Consider the following 23,664-nt stretch of genomic DNA (forward strand, 5'->3'; position numbering starts at 1 on the left):
AATTGGAATTTAGGTATAACAATTAGTGTAAATTAAAAATTCATAAGACCCCCGACAAGTGAAGGTTACAGTAACTAGAAAAGAGCTGATAACTTTCAAACGGCTGAATCGATTTTCTTGGATTATAGCTAAGAACACTCTCGATCAAGTCACCTTTCAAACAAAAAAAAACTAAATTAAAATCGGTTCATTAGTTTAGGAGCTACGATGCCACAGACAGATACACAGATACACACGTCAAACTTACAACACCCCTCTTTTTGGGTCGGGGGTTAAAAAATCATCTTGATGACAGAAAGTCCTGTGAAATTTCTATCCAGTATAACAGCGTCTTTAGGTGTCGTGACAAAAAGTTTTCGAGATTTAAATCATACATGACTTTGGAATGAATGTTTGAGGATTTGGCGGCGAATCCACTGCATAAATTGACAATTTCATCGCTTCGTCTTCGCCATTGAATTTCGGAATCGTTTTTCAATGCTAATGTAGCAGAGTAGACTACTTAAGCATTTTGAATTCTTAGCAAACACCTTAATTTCTGTGTTTAGGCGTCGACCGCAGTCTGAACTATCTAGAAAAAACATAGGCATAATGAACTGTACAATTTGAAATAATATTGTCCTACTCACTTTTACTAATCTTTAGATTTAGACCAAGGCTTAGTAATAATTCGGTTAGTAAAACATTCAAGGAGTTATTATGAAAATAAAATCTGGCGAATATAACTCGTAGAGTCCTTTTCATGAAAGAAGTCCCCCAGACGCAGCGCTGTACTCGCGTGACATAATGTTGCCATTTATGAGTAAAAAAATTACCTATTTAACATTTAGCAATGTAATTTATCAAATAGTTAATACTATTTCCTGCATACTTCGATGAAACAATATAAGCTCTTAAATTGTATTAAGAAATAAATACATTTTAGATAGGCTGTAATTTCATTACTCAAGCCTATACTATAACAATAGTTCAGATTAGTGAAACATGCATATTTCTGTTAAGTCAATAGTATTCTCATAGTCATTCATATAGTCATTTACCTATATTTACTATATTTCTGCAATGTAAAAAGTATATTTTTATTTACTTATATAAGCGGTGTTCTACCTACTTACAGGGAAAAGATGAGAAAATAGGGCAAAGAAAAGCATTACAATTTTTTATTCAGTTTTATTGAATAATTGTGATCAGCGGCCATAGGAACATCACTGTCTGAAGAGTGGATGGAAACTGAATCAGATTCTGTTTCAGTATCACTAGCCGTAGATATAATTATTCGGTCCATCTCTTCATCCATAAGGCCGTCATTTTTTACATATTCCTCCTCTAAATGTTCGACATGCGTGCACTGAGCTGTCCAATCTTCCGCCGTAATAGACTCAAAGGCCTCTTCAGTTAATTTTACAATTTCTTTTGGATCTTGTGCCACGTTCTTATCCGCCACCTTTCTTTTTAGAAGGCTCCAGATTTTTTCAATCGGGTTGAGGTCACAATGGTAAGGCGGCAACCTTAATACTTCGTGTCCATGAGCTGTTAATAATTCATCCACTGCAAATGTCGGTGGACCTTTATTTTGTTTGATTAGCTCAAACAGCACAGCTTTTCTCCAGGTGTCTTCAATATATATACCCTTTTGCCGGAGCCATTCCTGCATACTACTTTTTATATTTGACATTGAAGGGGCTTTGTTTAATCGAGTGCAATGGTAAGGAGCGTTGTCCATTACCACAAGCGACCTTTCAGGTAGATTAGGTATTAGTTTTTCCGTCATCCATTTTAAGAAATTTGCAGAGTTCATGTCATCGTGGTAATCTGAGGACTTAGATTGGGATTTGAACATTAATAATGCACCATTTATAAATCCATCTTTTGTTCCCGCATGAGCGATTATCCAGCGACTCCCTGATGACTCTGAGACGAACATTCCTGGCTCCTCCTCACTCTGCCAACAACTTTTTGTATGATAAGTATTGTGTATATAGGTCTCATCTAAGTATACAACGGGTCGTTTTTCCACAGTACGATTTATTCGTATTTTATCCAAATATCTTGCACGCCATGCGGTAATGTTGTGTCGTTCCATAAGTAGTTTGCGTCTGGATTGACATCGCTTGTACTTGAAACCAATCCTATTTAATATCCTGTGCAATGTTGTGATGCTTCCCTGAAAATTGATGTCTTCTCTCAGAGCTGACCGTAATTTAGCCAATGTTGGTAATTCTTTATGCACAACGTAAAAACTGTGAATTTTTTGCTGGATAGCGCACAAATCGAACCCGTCTAAGTCGAACTTTTTCGGATGCGGGCGAATCTTCCCCGGGGTGACAATTTTTTTCGAAGTACTCGCCGCTGTTACACCTTCTTTTGTAATTCTTGTTACAGTTTTCTCTGACACACCTGCATTTAAATAATGACCAATTAAAAATAATAGCAACTTTAAGTTTATAATGCTTATGTACTATGTAATATATGTTTTAATTTCAGTTACCTAGTTTCATCACGTTATGTATTTGTTCAATTTTGTCGCAAAAATGAATTTATATCATAAAAAAAGTCCCATCAATACAGCAAAAAATAATAATATGGCAACTCTAAAAAGTACCTGTTATGGCGGCGACTCTCTTCCGAACATTATTTAGTGGTATTAAAACACCTTGATTCTTTTGTTCCGCTTCACAGAACTCTTTCACCTTCAGTATCATTTGTCGAGCCGAACTTTTTACAACTTTTGGCATTGTAAACAATCTTTAAAATGCACTAAGCTAATTAAAAACTCACAAAAATCTACCACAACAAGCGAACTTGATAACATCGACAAACGACAACATGGCCGTCCTGTCAAATTTAGTTCCAAAAATCACCGCGGGACTTCTTTCATGAAAAGGACTGTACCTTTAAGTACCTGCTTGACACTGACCTGTATTAATACACGCTGGACTTGTGATTGCTAACCTGATTTTGAAGCAACTTGATTTTCCATTTTGGCACTGATAGCAGCAGTGAGCGTTATGTGAGCATACTCGGAACTAATTTTTACTGATGAGACGTCTGTCAACATAGTGTCAATACGAAGATCATTTAACACAAAGTGTCCATTTTAGTTCACGGTACGGCAAAAAAATAAGTGTCATATTGTATGGCACACATCTTCCAGCGTATTTGTATCTATAAATCAATTTCAGTTGTATCAAAGATTCACTTTAATTTTTGGTTCACCCAAACTGCGCTCAAACATATAAAATATAATGTTTTTTATAATTTTTCATTGTAACGTACCTACCTAAGTCGTAACTCCCCGTAAAAGTTTGCTTTGGTGCAAACAGGTGATTAAATGTAATTAAATAGGGGTTAATGGTTTCGCCACAAAACGTAAAACTGTCTAAACGAAACGCTATCCATCGTTTAGGCTGTTTCAGGCGTTAAAAGGGTTCACTTGTAATTGTGTATACGGAACCTTTATCGCATGGGGTGCGTGGCAAGGGCGTGAGCCGCGGCGTCATTGATAAAATTACAGACTACAAAATTCAATAGATATTCCTTAAAATTCCGATTTAATTCAAACAGTGAATTCGAAGAATTCAGACAGGGAATTCGAAGAATTCAGACAGGGAATTCGAAGAATCGCATATCGAAGATTTGCCTACAAGATATTTAGTTTTAAACACAGATTTGTAGAATTAATCGAAAAATTTACATTCTACAACTTTTTCATTGTGTATAGGTACAAATTTTAACCACTTTGATATCCCACTCGATACAATAGCAAAAAAATTTTTTGGCTCGGCCAGACCTCCATGTATTTCGAATTAACATCCGTCAGGTCGATTTTTTTCGTATAAAATGTAGCGTATGTCATCCGGACCATAATTATTACGAATTGATTGAAACCTAAAATCAGCCCAGTAATTTAGGCGCTACGGTGAACCACAGAGAATCTGACATAAAAATACTACATAAGTACATACATACATAGACTGCTAAAATCATGACCCTTCCTTTTGGCTTGGCCGTAGTCGGGTAAAAATACACTTAGTCTCTTTTAGAGCACATCTTGAGGCTTTGAAGAGTTGCAAAGACGAAGAGATTTACTCCACGTTGGTTTGGTCACGTACAGGGGCGTCCTCAAAACTATATGGGTCAAAGGTGCTTTAAAATGTCATTGTTAGGTTAAGGGTCTTGAGATCTTCCAAAAAATGTTGGAAAATATCGTAGCGGTAAATAAGTTATTATCGAAAGAATTTTACTTCATGTGCAACGTAACAACATTATAAAGTGTATCTAAGCCGTTTGCCGCACTGATGCGTGGTAGTCAGCAAAAGAAAGACAAGAGTACAGGAATTCACATCATTGACCTGGTTTGTTTATTTTAATCTGGCTACCATACCATATTATTTATTTTTTGTACCAGAAAGTTGTAACAATAAAGAGAAAAAGAAAAAAAAGTGGACAAGGAAGAACTTATATCTACCATTGACCTCTAGCAGTGCGAATACTCAAGCTAAAAGTAGGTATAAATAAATCGGAAAGGTAGAGTTTAACATTTTAGGTAGTTATGTTTTCTTACACTGAGTGGTTTCAACAATTCTTATAAGAATCGCGGTTTTGAGTATATAAGTAGGCAGCTACTTAATTAAGAAATAAAATTCCAAGGGAAACATTACACCAGATTCTGAGTCGCAGTCAGAAAAGCTAGCAATACCTAAAGAATAATGATTCCTGAGCATTAAAAACTCAAAACGATAGTAAAAACTCTAGCAAGGTTAATAATATCAGTAGGTATATATCAGTAACATATGAAATATATAAGACGAATAATATTATTTATGGTCGGTAAGTTTAGTATATTCATATCTCTGTGCTGTTGCTAGGCCACAGCTATCTGTTTGTTAGATACAGCTATAAATTTAAAGCTGGTAGCGCACTTTTGTGTTATTTTGGCTCGATTTTAAGCAATAAATTAAAAGTTTGGGAGTCATACTGCCAAAATAATAAAAAATTACCACCGTACTTTTTGCATTTTGTGACTAGAAACTCAGATGAAAAACTGGGAAAGAATTTTATAGGCAAATAATATTACATAGAGTAAGGACAAATAATGAGTAAAAATTGAATGAATATAGAGCAATGAGACAAAGATTATTGTCACGTGAGAAGGAAGAATCTAGAGCCAAAAGGTTTTCATGAAAAGCAGAAATAAACGAATACGAGCATAAAAATTGTCTCCTCTTTATTTAAATCTATGTCCCTCTCCAGGATGCGAGCTAGGTCTATACCAAGTACCTAGATGATGCTCGCAACTTCGTCCTTGTGGAATTAGGTTTTTTTCGTGGGAACTCTTAGATTTTCCGGGACGGCAAAAATATGTGGTGATTTGTGGAGCAAAACCGTTGCGAGTAAATACAGTTCTCTCGTCATTCAGTTACAGATATTTACGTAAGTGTAGCCTCCAAAAGTGTTTACACAACCCAAATTACACGTGACGACACGATGTCTCAGCACGTCACGCGTCTGACGTGAACCGCAATACATTGCTGATCGCACATTAGAGACGACGACGACACGACGCATTTTCCAGTGCCCGAGCACTGGAAAATGCGTATCGGGCTGTTATGGGAGAATGTTATGTTAGGGAGAAGTGCGAATGCTTGTGAGGCGAATAAGATCTGCCCTTAAAGACGATCATTTCGTGATGAATACGATTGCTCTACCTAAAGTGTTACAGAATAATTTCATTCATCTGTTTGCGTACAGAATAAATGTGTACCTACTCTCCGTTGAGATTCGCTAGCATGGTAAAAATAAGTACGTTTAAGTGAATGTTGTTAATGTGCGACCAGCATACAATTCGATTTGGCGGGACCTAAAAAATGCTCATTTGTTATACTCAAGATAAAATCTCGCTTGGATCAGGGGCAATAAATAGCGCGCATTTTTATGAGCCGTTACGCCGATGGAAAAGTGCTTTTACGAATTATAGCTGTAAGTCAGGAGGAGGAAGTCAAGGTTATCTACGTTTTTTATAACTGTTGACGAGTCTAAGATGAAAGGGAGCCATGGCAGTTTTATAACACGGCTACGTCATTATCAGTTTTAAGAGGCATCGTACCGGGACCGCAGATTAGGTATTAAGTAGTTGTGCATTGCTTGGCGGCACCACCTTGCAGTTAGGATGGTAACTAACAACAACCGAATTGTTCCAAAGGGAAATCGAATCCGGGACCTCTTAAGTGCTTAAAAGATTGCTCACTACTGCACTGAAAGGATGTCACATTATATCTACTTATAGTAGCTAGATAGGTACCTACCTAATGTGCATATGTATGCTAGATTCTAAACAAAATGTCCAAAAGAGATTAAAAGGGACAATTCGTCCATTCGGACGACTTTCATTCGATCGAGATGTCCCCGAAGTCAACGAAATGTGCAGTCGTCCGTATTTTGTGTTGAACCTTGACTGACGATCGATTGATTGAATCTAATGTGTCACATTTATATAGCTTTATTTTTTATTCAATACCTATTTGATTTGAAATAATATGGAAACTGACACACACATATTTATACATACAAACACATACATAATGTATATGTAAATATACTGCAGAACCATAATCTTCCCGCATTTAGGTAAAAATAGTTAGATCAGACTCATATTGGCCAATAGAAACATTTAAGAATCAGTAACCAGTTAAACTGTCGGCAGTAAAACTGAAAAGCCGCGATATTTTTAACAGCCATAAAACGCACGTCTCAGTCTCAAAAGCTTCTTAAATACATTGGTCTATTTACTGCATAAGGCTGGCCGCCCATTGGCTACAATGGCCTGAGCGTTTAGTCTCTCTGGCAGCTGTAGCAACCGCAATAAGTAATTTCGCCGTGCAATTTTACCCGCAAAATTTTATGAAAAGGAATTTAAATGAAGCCACACGCACTCGATTTTCATGTATGTGATAGATCACAATCGCGAGATAAAAACTTTTTTTTTTCTCTCTCTTGTCTGGCTTTACAAAGATTAGCCAATGTCAAGTTTGTAGTTATTTGTAACAAATTAGTTAAACTATACAAGTATGGACCCGTCTGTGCCGGCGCTCACCGACACACGCACGGCACCCCCTTAGAGCGCTTTCCAGTCAGTTTTAACAAAAAAAAAAACACTCCAAAAAGGCAGAGCACGCCCACCAGCTAACTCCAACACAGACGAAGTCCAGATAAAAACTTGCAAGACTAATCTAGCCTCAAAGTTAAAGCTCCTTAACGGCAGCTATCCCGAGCCGTACTCGAGTGACGAGATAAAATTATCGCTCGTGATATTAGGAAGCCAATGGATGCATTGCTTTAGCATGATCCGTTTACATACAGTTATATTTGTTCCGTCTCCATTTTGGTGGCAATGAATTTGTTTAAAAAATAAAATCGTTTTAAACTTTCAGTAAAACGTGAGCTTGCTTAAACTTATTATGGTTCCCATGGGCACGAGACAGCAGTTTGAAAAAAAAAATCTTTTTCTCCTTCATCTAAGCCTTGACTAGAAATATCTGTACCACAATTTAGTGCAACGGGTGGCATTTGAACCTACGACTTTTCGATTTTCAATCTAATTTTTACTAAACTGAGCTATAGAGCTTTTACTAAAGCTATTCATTATAATCTTCTAGTACTACTATTCTAGTATCGAGCGTACCAATTAGTATCTATTTAATTAGTAGCTTTTTAGAATTAATAAATAAAATGAAGAGGCCTATTCATAAAGTTAGTTTAAAAATACATATGAGGAGCTGGCATACAAAATGGTATAAATGAAATTAAATTTTACAGGAGGAGAAAAAAATTGAAAGAAAGCTTTTGGAGCTTTGCTATAATTATGCCATTTTGATCGACATCGCGAACTTTAGACTCAATTTTAGCACAGTTTGAGGTCATTTTGTTTGGAAATGATTTGTATTTAATGATCAAAAACTCTTGGACTAAAGTTTATTACAGTTTTTGGCCGTTTTACTTAGAAATAAATTCATATAATTTGTATTCAGTGGGTAATTTGTATTAAGTAAATGAGAAGTGTAAAGTAATTAAGAAATTACCACTTTGTTCGCCAGGTCATTAATTTTGATAAAGGCGTATCTAACAAACTGATTGACCTAATATCAACGTTTAGGTCTAAAACCTTGAGATTCAAACAGGGCAGGTTAGCTAGTTATTTTACCGGGAAACTATTGTTGCTCTAAAACGACTAATCTACAGCGATAGGAAAAAGCGATTTCGTCGAATATTATTTATTTATCAGAAGTTCATATAATGTACATAGGGATGACGCAAAATGGTTACGCGTCCACTTATCCGTGAGCATTGAACCAAAACGCGTCTCGATAATGTAAACCTATTAGATCGCGGGAGTTTCATCGCTGTTTTACGATTTTTACATGCCTCTAGTAATGTGCATAGTCCGAGAGTTTGGAGCCAAGTTGAAAGTTAAATTGGTTCTCTTGCGTTTTTAGATTGTTATTACTTAGGTAGGCCGAGCAGCACGTCCTTGGTTGATTAATATTTTTTTTATTTCAGGTGGAATTGCCAGGTGTTTTGGGAATGGGCCGACTGAAAGTTCTAACTCACTTTTTGTCGGAGTAGTATGCGCAACTAGTTTCATATAGATTTTATTTATAGATGCTTAATTTATTTATGACGAATATCACACACCATCTAGTGGAAAAACTATAAATCAGAATAATTCCCTACGTCTTTCCTACGGGTTCTCGGGCCAGCACGTGAACAACGCTTTGCTTTGATTTTTAATATAAACAAATCTGACGACGGGTTCATTTTTTTACGTTTTACAGGTTTGTTTACAAACACGGAAATCTTTTAGTAGGTAAAATTTTAAATATACACGACACTAACACGTGCTTAAAAATTTAAGATTAATTTATGCACGAGAATGTTATCACAGTTAAAAATAATTTGGTAAAGTAAGTAAGTAGGTATTTGACTTTATTTTGTACCGAAATTTCTTTTCCTTGAGAGATGTAGCATGAACATTTTGTTAGGCTATTATGTTTAAGCTATCGTGAGTGATTTCCATTACTAAATAAATAAATACCTAAGTATAGCCGTAATACTTATAGGCTATTAATACTTATAGGCTATTAGAGTTATTACTAACACTTTTTTTTTGTCTGTCTGTTAGTTTTCCGGACTAATCTTCTAAACAACTCAACCGATTTTGGCGAGACTTTTATAGGTTAATAAAGAACTATAATGGTAGGTAAGCTAGGCTACTTCATATCCTGAGAAAACAAAGGGTTCCTATGAGTTTAAAAAAATCGTATCCGCACCACTGAGGTCCAACGAAATACGGGCAAAACCTGGTTAAGAAATAAGTAGTAAGGGCACCTGAGCACCGATGGGGTCCTTTGCGTCCTTTGGGACTCAATCGACGAGAGGTCATCGTAGTCACCGGCTGACCGGCGCCGACCGCGGTCAGCAAGCAGCTCTATAGTGGTCCAAAAGGTGCCTTCAGAGGCATTCGACGATGTTCGCTGCATGGTATGATATAGCACTACAGCCCGTATGCCTTACTACTGTCTATGGTACTGATGCATGTTGCTTCACTCGCGGCCAAAGGTGCAATGACTGCTGCCGCCATTACCGTAGCAAAGACTCACCAGGCCACCCCTAGACTCCCCATGCCACGTGTCACACGCGAACATTAATCTCACGAATCACGCCCTCATTCCTACTATGCGTTTCAAATGTGAAGACGGTAAAATACTTCCTAACTCTTATATACGAGTATTATTTGATTGATGTGCACGACTTTTAACACTTGCAAACAATTCTTTCGCTCGGTATATAGGTATTTTACCTACTGTTTTTCAATAATTTTATAAGTTTGTATCACTAACCATTACTACCTCATTACACCAGATATTATAAATGGGAAAGTGTGTTTGTTTGTCCTTCAATCACGCCGCAACGAAGCAACGAATCGACGTGTTTTTTTGCATCGATATATTTAAAGACCTGGAGAGCGACCTAGGTCAATTTTTATCTCGGAAAATCAGAGAATTTTAAAATCTAAATCCACGCGGACGACGCGACGTAGTAGGCATCGTCGAGTAATAATAATATGGCGATTGCTTTCACATTTGAAACTTATAGTAGGTATTCCACATCACGGATAATTTTCCGCGCACTCACTCAGCTATAATATCAACATCGACACTTGACTGCTACGTTTGAGCTTTGAATGCTTTTTAATTAACTTCGTATGTGCGATTCGATGGAGGTTGGAGCAAGGTCGTCAGGTCAGTGCGATTTCCTTTTGTTGTTTATTGTACTTAGATATACGTTTTCAGAAAATATAAGGAAATGATTTTGTTAAATTGTTGAACGCGAATTAATATTATATGACCGTATAAATTATCATAAAGTTTAGTGAATTGGTTATAGAGCAAGGAGCATTAGAGGTTAGATTAGTAAATAAATCTTAATAAATAAAAACAAAAGTCCTGACTCATGGATTGACTCATCAACGCCCAGCCCGAACCCTTAGAGCCTTAGCTTTATTTCAGCTTATTAAATCTGAGGATTAGACCTAATAAGAATTTTGTACCGCAGTTCTCTTTATAGTGTAGACAAAGAAATAGGCCGGATTTTTCGAAGTTCCCACCAGAATTATGATGATTAATATTTTTCTAAATAAATACATAAAAAAGAAAAGTCCTGACTCACTGACAGCTGACTGACTCATCAACGCCCAGCCCAAACCCTTGGACCTAGAAAGCTAAAATTTTACACAGAGGTTCCCCTTATAATGTAGACACGGAATAAGGCCAGATTTTTCAAAATTCCCATGGGACAGGGAATAAAAAGGATTTATATTTTCGTTGACTGAAGTCGCGGTCGCTAGTAGCTGAATAAAAGCCTATTAGTTCGATAAAGGAGCACTCAGGCGAACGCATCCGGCCTAGTTCAGAGGTACGACTTACGAGGAGTCGAATGACCCAGATGGCGCGACCGTCCCCGGGCCCGACCGGGTCAGCAAGATGCGGCCTTCGTACCACGAAAATAATACTAACTTTATTAATTTATTACATGATGTGATGACATGTATTTATGGGAACTCGTTGCGGTGAAAGCGTTTCGTGGTGTTTTTTTGAGCATGTAAAGCGGCTGTAACTCAAACTTTGCGATAACAAAATGTGAGTTAGATAGTTTTTGTTTCTTTAACCAAAAGAAAAAGCTGTATATTATTGTAACACGAGACAGCGAGAGTCTATAAGAGAGCTGCAGAATAATAAAAGATTCTGGTGTTGCGATTATCGTGGTCGAAATCGTAAACGTAGGATCATTATTATTGTTATTAAGTAGTTAGAAGTTAGAAACGATGTTCTTTTTATTTATTTTTATTTATTTTATTTATTTATTTATTTAATTATTTAATTAGAACGGACCTTTTAAGTCCAATTACACTAATTAAATTAAGTTACACAATAAAAATAAATATAATTTTTAATTGGATAGAAAATAAAGAAGCCCAAAAGTGCTAAAAAGTGCTAGAAGAGCAACTAAAGCCATATTGACTTTCGGATTGGTGCTCCATCGGACCATATCAGTGAGGGAATAGAGTGTGCATGTGCTTACTCTCACACTTCTGCACGACAACTTTTTTTTATAACATCGTTTGACGTCTCGTTGTATAACATCACTTAGTCTTCGAAGAACGTTAACTAGTGTGGGCAAAATTTAGTCAGTGATATAACAAAACTTACGCATATTGTATGATTTTCGCTTGCCACCATCGCGGTAGGTTTGGTAACTGGAACCTTTTCATTTTCCTTCTTCCTGTCTCTCCTTCCCCTCCGAGTTCATCTTCTCCTTCCACCTTGGATGAAATACGATGGGGAAATTTTAATATGCATTGCAAGGAAATGTTAGCTAAGCATATTTTTTATATTTATAGACAAGCACTTGGCTGCGATCGACGTGCTGGCAAGTGATGATGCAGCCTAAAAAAAAAAGAGTGCGCTTGCCTTGAAGATGCCTACTCACACTTGACTTGAAGGTTGATTAATCATCAACATATTAATAGCTATGGGCTATGCAGCAGAAAATCTGGTAGGTAGATCAGGCAACAATTTTTTTATAGGTGTAATAATACTGGATAGTACCTACCCGCGATTTCGTTCACGAACATATTTTGTTTTTTAAAATCCCGTGGGAACACTTTGATTTTACGGGTTAAAAAGTAGCCCATACATCTATCTTTAGGATGCATGCCAAATTTCGTCTTAATCAGCAGAAGGGATGGGCCGTGATAAATTACTCAATAGACAGATAGACAGACATAATAATATATTCATATTAATTATGATATTATTGTATGTATTGAACACCACCATTTAAGCATTACAAAGGTGTTTATTTAGATATTATTGACAAACAGAGTAGCAGTTGCTTAGTACTTACACACCTATAGGACCTACCGCGAATAAGTTGAAAGTGGATGCCCGAAATCGACCTCCGGACCTCCCGAATAGGAAGGAGGCTGTCACCGCTTTTTGTCCAGAGGTCCATTTTCGAAATTTAGATAGATTCGATATAGGTATTGTAGTAAAAACGTAATATATACCTACCTGGATTTTTACCCTTTTGTCTTTTTCATCTCCCTTCGTGTTATCCTTATTTCCTTCAGACATTTTTTAGTTATTTATTTCGGGCGTTGTAACCAATAATTTCGAGTGATAGTTCCGACGAAACTGTTTTACATTATATTTAAAACATATACAAAAAATTTGAATTCAATAATTATTTTATTTAAAAAATTTATCACCGAAAAATAGCGCTAAAATTTTGAAACAGCCATGACAATAATTTTTGACACTTTTCAGTTTTCGTCGAGCTTTTCAATTTCCATTTTTCTAGTCAGCCAATTTAATTTTTTTTTTTAATTTTATTGAATTTTTTCTTCATATTTTATTTTATAAATATTACAATATTTTAAGGCTTGTGCAGATCCAATTTTTTTCCTTGAATGAAATTGAAGTAAATTAATTGTACACTTTTTACACAAAATTTTACATCACGAAATGAACTAAACGTCTTTCAAGATGCAATGAGTGATCACGCCAAAGTTGTTCACATTTGTATGATAAAAGTAAAATTAATGCATGAATGACTGATGATATTTTATAATTACTCATAATAATTCATAATTAGTACTCTCGGGAATAATAAATATCAATTAAAAGCTCTGTTACTCATAAAAATATTGTTTTATTGTAACATTGTAACATTAGGTAACCTTAATTATATTTAAAACAAATATTATTATCTATTATTTGTTTATGCAAATTGCTAAATACAGCACACTGTAGACACCTATAGAGAATGCTATAATGTTTCTGGCTTAGTGGAAAGGTGAATTGATGCTACGGCAGTGTTATGTTGATTCTGGAAGGCTTTCCAGCGCTCTCTAACTTCAGGTTCGTTTGGTCCCCAGTCCATATTTGGTTTGCAGCTTTCTTGTATTCTCTAAAATGAAATAAAAACAATTTTTATGCTTATCCAACGATCTATTATGTAGGTACGTACCTACTTCACATTATCATCTTAATCATGATTAAAGTTTTCATGGAAAGCTACGACAGTTAAACATGAGTCCCAAAGTCGCAGTCAACTATTTTCTTTTAGACCAGATTTGAGTCTATTGAGAATTAGATTTTAAATTATAATTTTGAAAAATGTCCTCGGAATTTGATATTCAGTTGGAAAATGCAATTTGGGGCCCTAAGGCAAGAAAACGCAGTAGAGAGACAGAGAGCAAAAAATAGTAGTTCATCATATCTTGCGCACATTGCTTATAATTTTATGAGTTTTATAAATATGCTATTACCTGTATAAGTGACCCTTTAGCTTGCCACAGGACTCTAATGGCGTAGATCGGGATGCATATAACAGAAACCAGCGCCACAGTCCATCCAGCTATACCAGATGCGACACTAAGCGAGTAACCGGCTATGACCTGAAACAAGTGCCATGGATTTTCACAATATAGTGTGCTAATTCTACCATGGTTCTGATATATACCTCCTTTTATTTACCAGCTACCTTTTATTCCTTTCCATAAGCAAAATCGTTAAGCTCAAGGCGGCGACTGGGCGATCAATCTGACATAAAATCAATTTGTATTGATAGTCAGATTGATCCTGTAATGAGTGGATTGATAGAATATTATGATATACCTATCTATGTACTTATTAGCATGATTACCGGTCTCAATTTTGTTAGTGCGAGGTTACTTATTGAACTGATATCAGATTAATCGTGTGATGGCTTTTGTAATTTGACCACGAATCCACGAGAAAGCTGAGAATGCAGCCTATTTATTCGAGGAGTGCTATTCTAGAAGACAAAGTTTGCTCTGTTATAGGATATGACTATTTATATCATGGTTTTCGGATTTCTCCTTTACTTGTACCATAAGATCTACCTACCTGCCATTCTAGGTCAACGGGAAGTACCCTATAGATTTTCTTGACAGACTAGGGACTTACCAAAAGTAGTACTGGTATAATATACCGCCACAATATGAACCAGAACGGTTTCAAAGGTTGGCCCGTCATGAACAGCACGTCTTGGCTTAGTCTCTTCGGTCCGTACGTGTATACAGCTCCTATCAGCTCTAGGCTACACACCATAGGTACGCAGGCTATGGCTACATGAGTGTCCAAAAGTCCTACGATGTGCAATCCGCCCTAAAAAAATACATCAAGCTCATTTCAAAGTACGGAAATACTTTTAAATGTCACTGTTCTCACTGAGATGTAATATTATATTACATCTCAGTACCATTTCAAAGTATCGAGCGATACTTTGAAATGGCGATATTTATATTATATTATATTATTTTTCGTAGTTTGAAATGGGCTTCAAAAGATTGTGTTACTCGTAGAGGTTGAATGCTACATTGAACGCTGTTGAATGAACATTTGAAAAGAGCAACCGCGCGCCGAGAGTCTTGCTGATTCTTCTCGATAGCAATGGCATTCCGAACCAGTACTTAGTTAAGTACTAACTTGTAATCGTTCGACGATTCAAAAGCACTAGTAAGAGTATATTTGAATAAAAAAAAATCTACTCTATTCTGTTCTAAGCCTCAAGGTCCACTACGTTTGGAGAGGGCCAGCCAACGTGTAACGATGTTTAAGAATTACGTTAACATCAAAATCTATTTTTTTACTATTCTATCAAGTATATTAATTTTTAACTTTTTTATTGCCTAATTGTGTTTAACTACTTTTACATTAGTACTTCACTTGTTTAATAATATTATGTTTGTAATGAAGGTCCTCAAGCGTTAGTGGTTGGTGGTAATTATTTATCCATCTACCTAAAAAGAAGTATCTTTCAGGAACATGGCGACTGTGACCGAAATCTGATTCAATTTGAAATGATCCCCAATAGAGCAGTTAGGTGGATTGAAAGCTTATGCAACGAACCTACTTATGCGACATTATGGTGATACCCACGTGATATGATCATTGTTTCCATAAACGGAAATGGATATTATCCGTGAATCGACACGCGCCGAATTCTTTATTGAATGGTCCTTTTAAAGTTTATCGAAGATAGCAGATAAGTGTTCAATTTTTATTCTGAATACTCGGAAAAAAGTGTTTGTCTGTCTGTCTGACTATCTGGCTGAGCTATCCCGAGGTGCATTTCGGAAACGGACATACGCTACTTTTTATCCCGGAAAGTCAATACAAATACGCAGCATCTTCCAGTAGTACCTACATCCATCTATAGGTACTAATATTGTAATTGCGAAAGTGTTTGTGTATGTACTCTGTCTGCTAACGTTTCACAGTCCATCCATTTAATCAATTTTGACGAAATTAGATACAGAGAGGATTTATGTCGCGGAATATCAAAGAGCACCCACAGGATTAAAAAAACCAAAATCTATGTGGACAAAGTCGCGAGCTAAGGTATCATCATCATCAAATTTTTGAAGTAAAATGTAGGTAAATGGTTGGAAGAGGAAGCATATCAAGTCGGGTGTGATAGCGCTCATGAGGCAAGCCTATGTTGCATATTATGAAAAATGTATCATTATTACGATTTCTGAGTCGATAAAAACGTTATTACCAATTTGTTGCAAAAGCAAAAGTTTCTATAGAAAACATAATATTTTTATAACATACAACTAGGTAATAATAATGAATACAAATTATTCGTTACTCTAGAAAACTATGCCATAGCGTGATAAAGGCCGTTAACCCCAACATCAGTAGGTATTTGAAACGCTTTTGTTTCAAACACGAGAATTGCATTTGCATTACGGAAGATTGAATCATTTTTGCCGGCTGTTTCAGTAGGTTACCTACTTACGTTTGATAATGTTGCCAAACACGCAAACTTACAATTTGTCAGGAAATATTAAAGTTGGGGTAGGTATTTATTTATCAATTGAATTGCTGAAATGTAGGCTGAAATATATTATGGATTAATTTACGCGACGTGTTTTTTATGTAACTTCATTTTCACCTAAATAATAAGCGTTAAAAACGAGTGCGATTTGACTTGGTACGAGTATAATATTGTGACAATGCAGTCTATGGGAGCGCAGTAAGTCGAAAGAGTATTAAAGTTTGAATAAGCTTATGGCCAGGAAAGTTTATAAATACTCGTACAATCTATTTGCTGGTAAAGTGTGACAGGTAGCTGACCGTGGCTACCACACTCACCAGTCCAGACCTGAGCTGAGTGACCAGTCCAGATCTGAGGTTATTTAGAACTTGTAAATTTCTTGACAATCTAAAAGACAAAGTATAGCACAGGCCATTGCGCCAGGGAAGTCATTGAAGCTTGAATTTTAAAATCTTTTTCATTGTAGTTACAGTTTAAATACTCTCGATTTGGATAAACCCATAAGCATTTTAAACATACTAAGGAACATAACATTAAATTTAAATAATCTATATTGAATAGTACCTACCTCTGTATTGCAGATGATCGAGAGTAAAAAGAGGACAATACACGTCAACAGCGTGACCACTTTTTTGCGGGTCCGCAGATACGAAAACTCGTCCACAAGACCGGCGATCACAGACTCTATCGTGACAAACTAGGAAAAAGAAATACAACAAATTTATACAGGGTGGTCAAAAAGTCGTGGATCAAACGAAATAGGGAGATAGAGGAGGTCATTTCCAGCAAAAAATATTTCTACAGCATGGCCTTATTTAAATTGCCCTAAGAGTTATGAATATTTTTGAGATTTTTAACAAAATACCAGATTCTCTTACAATTAGACTAATTTAAAAAAAATGAGATAAAAGATAATAAAACAAACGATGCTGTGTCATTACTAGATAATGTATCAGCACTACAAACCTTCTATTGAGGCTCTGGGTGCCAAATTACAAGAGCAATTAATTTTTTTCCAAAACTTTTAAAGCGTTACCAAAAATTTAATGTCACTTTAAAAGCGCACAGTGAAAAAAAAAATGTACTACGGAAAAGTGACCCTGTATCAGAAAAACTTGCTGATTTAATGCCAATTTAAATGAGGTATAACACATTACTCTTTGTTTCGTAATTCTGGTATTATAATTGTTTTTTCATATCAAGGTGCAAATTTCAGTAGATTAGTTTAATTCAAAATAATTTTGAAGATTATCATGCTGCTAGTTAAACTGCTAGTTTTTTGTACGTTGGAATGCTAGAAACATCAATGTGCTTGTCACACTTAAAATTTGTGAAAAGAATAGAAACTCTTCACTACCACCTCGTGCCAGAACCACCCAGAACTACCCAGAACGCCCGTCTTGCAAGTAAGGAATAAAGAAACGTAAGGAATAAAGTAAAGGATAAAGAAACTATGCCTCTCGTTCACACTAATCATCATTTCTATTTGCATTGTTGGAATAAGGAAGGATGTGAAAGAGAGGCATAGTTTTTTTATCCTTTTGTTTCCTAGAAAAGAGGGCGTTCTGGGTAGTTCTGGCACGTGGTGGTAGTGAACAGTTTCTGTTCTTTTCACAAATTTTAAGTGTGACAAGCACAGTGATGTTTCTAGCATTCCAACGTACAAAAAACTAGCAGTTTAACTAGCAGCATGATAATCTTCAAAATTATTTTGAATTAAACTAATCTACTGAAATTTGCACCTTGATATGAAAAAACAATTATAATACCAGAATTACGAAACAAAGAGTAATGTGTTATACCTCATTTAAATTGGCATTAAATCAGCAAGTTTTTCTGATACAGGGTCACTTTTCCGTAGTACATTTTTTTTTCACAGTGCGCTTTTAAAGTGACATTAAATTTTTGGTAACGCTTTAAAATTTTTGGAAAAAAATTAATTGCTCTTGTAATTTGGCACCCAGAGCCTCAATAGAAGGTTTGTAGTGCTGATACATTATCTAGTAATGACACAGCATCGTTTGTTTTATTATTTTTTATCTCATTTTTTTTAAATTAGTCTAATTGTAAGAGAATCTGGTATTTTGTTAAAAATCTCAAAAATATTCATAACTCTTAGGGCAATTTAAATAAGGCCATGCTGTAGAAATATTTTTTGCTGGAAATGTCCTCCTCTATCTCCCTATTGCGTTTGATCCACGACTTTTTGACCACCCTGTATATCATTAATAATAATAATTAATTAATTAGCTTAAAAATAAAATCTATCATAAAAACATCTGTTACTTTTTTTCGAATTCTTGAGTTCGTAGACTAACGTAGCCCCCTCTACGAAATTCATATGAGTGAAGGATGCAAAAGCCTACATTGCTACAACTTTTTATGCATGATAACAATATCATTGCTAAAGCCACATCTAGATCCTATATAGATCTACCTATAAACGTATACTTGTAGACCATACATATAGTTTTACATATAATAATTATTATATCTATAGGTATAGGTAAGTATACTTGGGATGAGAAAACTCTTACTTTACACTAAGTAGGTTCTTCTGATATAGTTAATGGCTATGGTTATCAGATTAAATAATAATAATAAAAGAGGAACTTTTTGCACTTACCATCGTATCAATACCAAGAAAGAACAGCATCACAAAAAAGGTTATAGCCCAGAAATTAGGCGCGGGCATCATAATCACAGCTGCTGGGTATGTGACATAGGCCAAGCCTGGACCAGCTGTTGCTACTTCGCCAACTGGTACCCCCGCACGCTCTGCTGCAAAGCCAAGAACAGAGAAGACCACAAATCCAGCCCAGATGCTTGTACCACTGTTCACTAGAGGAATTATTATTGAGGATCTGGAAGGAATTGTTTTTTTAGATAGGTAAATACTAAGAACAAGGTTACTTTTGGATAGGCAAAGCTGAGACCTTTCTTCAATGCTTTGAGGTGGTGACAAGTAGCGTCGCATTAGAATTAAACCAGATATCCAGATGCAGAGCATATACTTGACATGTACCTATTTTATTACACCCACTTGCTGCGTCGCGGGGTGGGTAAGGGTTTTGTTTATTATACTTGCGCAGAAAAGAATTTCAGGACATTTAAGAAGTTTGGCATCCCTTTACTTTTACAATAATATTGTGTTCAAGTATAGGTAGAACTATTTTGTAAAACAGCAACTCAAATGTAGCCTGAGAGCCAGCATATGAAGACCTTGATTTCTCTTTATGTTGTTGTCGCAGACAGCTCTCGAATTTAGGATAAATTCTATAACTAACTATCGCATGCTGGTAGAAGTTAACTAACCTCAAGTTATTATAGTGAAAGTGGTTGAAACTTGCCATACTAACAAGCCCACCCCATCCTGGACCCAAGGAATAGAATATTTGGGTTGCAGCATCAGCCCAAACCTATAAAAATAATAATGCTATTTAATACTTATATAGTTTTTACCTTTAAATAATAGGTGTGGTTAAGGAATAATACGATACCTTTGGTTTAGTCAATTGGTACCAATCAGGTAGCACATAGTATAGGATTCCTTGCCATGCCCCGGGTAAAGTTACACCGCGAATAAATAGAGCTAATAATACCACATAGGGGAACAGCACAGTAAAGTAAACAATCTGAAAAGGGTTTATGAAAATTACTAACAGTATTTTTTAAATTCAGATTTTTTTTGGATCTTTTAATAACTATGTGATTATACCAGATTCATAATAGACTTATTAAACTTCGATCTACAGTAATTTTTTTTTGCGTGTTTTTTCAGCGTGTTCTACGTTAAGCCATGGTTAAGCCATCGTAGACCTGACACGTTAAGGCGATGCTCGCGGTTATTATCGCTAACATAATTCGCTGATAAATTGTTAACCTAAAGGCTTGAGACAAGCGGCAGCGACTGGCAACAGGGTCGCCGTGCCGGCCGCCGCTACACTGAATGACGCTGACGACGAAACGACAACTAATTCAACATGACTGTGGCCATACGTGCTGCTAAATCATACTGACCCCAGCGACAGGCGACAACGACAGTTAACCCCGTATTAGCAACAGTATCGTCGCCAGTCGCTACCGATTGCCGCCGGTCTCGTCAAAAGTCGGGCTCTATCGGATCGTATACGGAAGGATCTGAGAGCCCATGGCATTATTATTTCAAGCAACCTCTACTATAATATGCTTAATTGATGGCGTCATAAGGATGGACAGAGACGACATGGAGAGAGAAATACCATCATCATGATTTAGTATTAGTTCATCATCATCATCATCAGCCTGTGGACGTCCACTGTTTGACATACGCCTTCCCTAAAGAGCGTCACCACACCCAGTCCTCAGCCTTTCTCATCCAGCCACTTCCCGCCTTCTTAGTATGGTTCAGAAAATAAAAATTAAAATAAGACAATTTGGTCTACCTTTCCGACGCTCTTGACTCCATTGCAGATGCAAAGGTAAACGATGATCCAGCAGATTACATTGCACCAGAACACAGGCCAAACAATGCCACCGATATGATCCAGGCCTGGTGACATGCGCAACAGCCTTATACTGAAAGTTAAAATTATTTACAAGATTATTAGAAATGGGTTCTCTTTATGGAACGATAAAGGTATATAAAAATTAATTTATAAGCTAACAATATACTGTGGAATAATAGCTGATAAATAACTAGCGAGTGAGCTAAAAGTCAGCTTTACCATCTTCTATTTGTTTAATTCCTATTCGTTCATCCTTTATCTGATCGTGGAGGTCAAGTCGCAATCGATTTAGTCTGCCGAATATACAGAGTACGTACTTACCTACTTTAGAATAATATGTAAACCACGATTCGATAATCGCAATAGTTACTTTAGGTCTAACAATTTAGCCTAGCCGTTTGGCATTTTAATAGATTTTGAATACCAAGCAGATCCACATACTAATATTATACTTATTAATGTGAAAGTTTGGATGTTTGTTACTCCTTCACGTCACAATGACTGTACCTACCGATTTGGCTGGAACTAGGAATTTAGATTGTTTAACTCTGAATTAACATATAGGCTAAATTTTGTCCTGGAATTTCAAACAGCTTTAGGGGTTTTAAAAAACCTAATCCACATGGACGAAGTCGTGGGTATCGTCTAGTACAGTAGTGTAGCCCACCCAGTGCGAAGCCGTTGCGAATAAGTATAGTTAGTTGTAATAAAGGGAATATTGGAGAACGAACAATTTGTTACACGCCGCGCCGCCGAGAAGATAAATGTACGTTTTATTACGGAGCAATGAGCATACGGTAGGTGATGTACTAGTGATTAAGACGTGGACCTCCTATTCAGGGTTCCGGGTTTCAATCCCGAGCACGGATCTCTAACTTTTCTGAGTTATGTGAATTTTAAGCGATTGAATATCACTCGCTGAAACCTGCAAGCCCTAGAGTTCTCCATTATGTTCTCAAATATCCGTGAAATCTGCTAATCCAGACTTCGCCAGCGTGGTAGATTATGGCCAACCCCGTCTCATTCTTAGAGGAGGTCTGTCCTCAGTAGTGAGCCGGCGCCAAATTAATCGTAATCAATCCATGCTGATAACGATGAATCAGCATACCCCATATCATCCTCAGTTATATTATAATGTTTTAAAAAGCTTACTGAAAGAATTCATCCTCGGGTGTAGTGAAAGACCCGTTCCTGATTATACTGAAGTTTCCCGTAATCTGCAAAATCAGTAGGGATCAGTAAACAATAACATTCACAAATATAAACTTGTGCTTGTATATATTAAATCTAAATATAGTACCTCCGCGCATTTCTCAGTATTCCATGAATTGCCGCAAGATTGCCAAGGCAGCGGCGAGCTGAAGGAATGGTAAATGTAGAGCATCGGGTATGACATAATTGATGCGAAGTATATCATCGCTACTATGTTTAAAACTACCGTGGCGTACCCCGCTCCTGGCAACATAAAATTAAATCTTAATAATACAGCACCTTATCTTCTAATGCAAAAGTGCATCTTTTGAATTAAAAACAGCGTTTATGAAAAAATCTCTTGCAGATAAACTTACGGAGAGCTAAGGAATTATAAATACGAAATATAATTGATATTTTCTTAATAAATAACACAAAATATAAGCCATATGACACGGGACGCAAGATAGATATGAAGAGAGCTTTTGGTATCCAGAGGCTAAAATATTCTTTGAGTCACTGAACCAGCGATTTTGAACTTTGAACCGATTTTGAAAATTCTTTGACCAGTAGAAAGCTACATTATTCTTGAAAAACATAGGCTATATTTTATTTTCAAAAAAATAGAGATCCCTACGAAAATTGTAATAAGCTACCCGTGCGAAGCCGGGGCGGGTCACTAGTAGGTAAATAAAGTAATGAATGTTCTCACCTTTGAACAAAGGATTTATATTGAACACCGATATGCATCCTGCACTAGCAAATTGTCCTAGTAACGTCTCTAAATAAACTAACGGAATTCCGAATATAAAGAGTGTCAGAAAGTACGGGATCAGGAATGCTCCTAAAATGTAAAAACATCGTTTTAAAAAATGATCGAAGCTTGAACCACATGAAATTAAAATTTCTCTAAGGAGAAAAACTTGTAATAAATGTAATGCCATCGAAAATGGAAGTCGGCATATTTTGTTGAAAAATTTGGTCTTGAATTTCATTAGCGATTAGCAAATTTTCGCAAACGAACTTTTGTTTTTACGGTTAGGCTGCCATAGTATCCACTAGGTGGACAGATGATCTCAAGAGAATTGTGGAAGCCGCTCGACACAAGGGTTACAAAGTCATATTCTGTGGCGATTCTTGCAAGAGGTCTGAGAGAGATGACCAGCAACATTCCTACGGCTTTCGGTTGAGGCAACGTCAATGACAGCGATCCAGATAGTTAGTGGATATCTTAGTTATTAAAATGTAAGCACTTACCACCACCGTTCCTATAGCACAAATAAGGAAACCGCCAGATGTTCCCAATACCAACCGCGTAGCCCAGACATGACAGCAAATATTCGAGCTGGTTACCCCAGCGTTCGTGCTGTCCCCCAGCCATTCACAACCAACTAAAACGATGACCCTATCATTGTCTAAAGTGACCGATTGCTTAAATTGAGGATACGCCAATTTATTTTTCTATTTACTGCACATAACTATATTATTTGAAAACGAATTGTGTGAGAAGAAACAAGTTATGAAATACCTATTATAGGACAATGGGATGATATGGAAT

At 36.4% G+C, this 23,664-nt stretch overlaps 3 protein-coding genes across 6 annotated transcripts in view; all 3 read right to left on the reverse strand.

Annotated features, from left to right (window-relative positions):
• LOC123869841 overlaps positions 1-13,126 on the reverse strand; it is a 27,376-nt gene extending 14,250 nt beyond the window's left edge. The window contains exons 1-2 of one of the 3 annotated variants that reach the window (XM_045912943.1): positions 12,630-13,126; positions 11,766-11,878 (exon numbers count right to left, since the gene is read on the reverse strand). In XM_045912943.1, coding sequence (XP_045768899.1) covers positions 11,766-11,878; positions 12,630-12,692 — 176 coding nt within the window. In that variant the 5' untranslated portion in view covers positions 12,693-13,126. The other 2 variants (XM_045913102.1, XM_045913019.1) reach the window with 2 other exon arrangements.
• Positions 824-2,888, reverse strand: LOC123869506. The gene is made up of 2 exons (XM_045912516.1): positions 2,603-2,888; positions 824-2,397 (listed from the first exon to the last, which is right to left on the reverse strand). Exons 1-2 carry the CDS (start codon positions 2,733-2,735, stop codon positions 1,151-1,153), a joined length of 1,380 nt encoding a protein of 459 aa, XP_045768472.1. The 5' UTR covers positions 2,736-2,888; the 3' UTR covers positions 824-1,150.
• Positions 13,127-13,341: 215 nt separating the features above from the next.
• On the reverse strand, positions 13,342-23,659 carry LOC123869415 (sodium- and chloride-dependent glycine transporter 2-like). Of its 2 annotated transcripts, none has more exons than XM_045912362.1 (12): positions 23,364-23,658; positions 22,819-22,950; positions 22,216-22,370; positions 22,068-22,132; positions 20,853-20,985; positions 19,929-20,063; positions 19,744-19,847; positions 19,055-19,292; positions 16,997-17,125; positions 14,550-14,750; positions 13,889-14,017; positions 13,342-13,527 (listed from the first exon to the last, which is right to left on the reverse strand). In XM_045912362.1, the coding sequence occupies exons 1-12, from the start codon at positions 23,485-23,487 to the stop codon at positions 13,387-13,389; spliced, it is 1,686 nt and encodes a 561-aa protein (XP_045768318.1). In that variant the 5' UTR covers positions 23,488-23,658; the 3' UTR covers positions 13,342-13,386. The 2 variants fall into 2 exon arrangements, 1 of the variants encoding a protein (XP_045768318.1); XR_006796903.1 differs by having other exon boundaries at positions 13,387-13,527; positions 14,612-14,750; positions 23,364-23,659.
• Between the last annotated feature and the right edge of the window lie 5 nt (positions 23,660-23,664).

The sequence above is a fragment of the Maniola jurtina genome, chromosome 1 (genome assembly GCF_905333055.1).
Source record: "Maniola jurtina chromosome 1, ilManJurt1.1, whole genome shotgun sequence".
Classification (NCBI taxonomy): Eukaryota; Metazoa; Arthropoda; class Insecta; order Lepidoptera; family Nymphalidae; genus Maniola; species Maniola jurtina.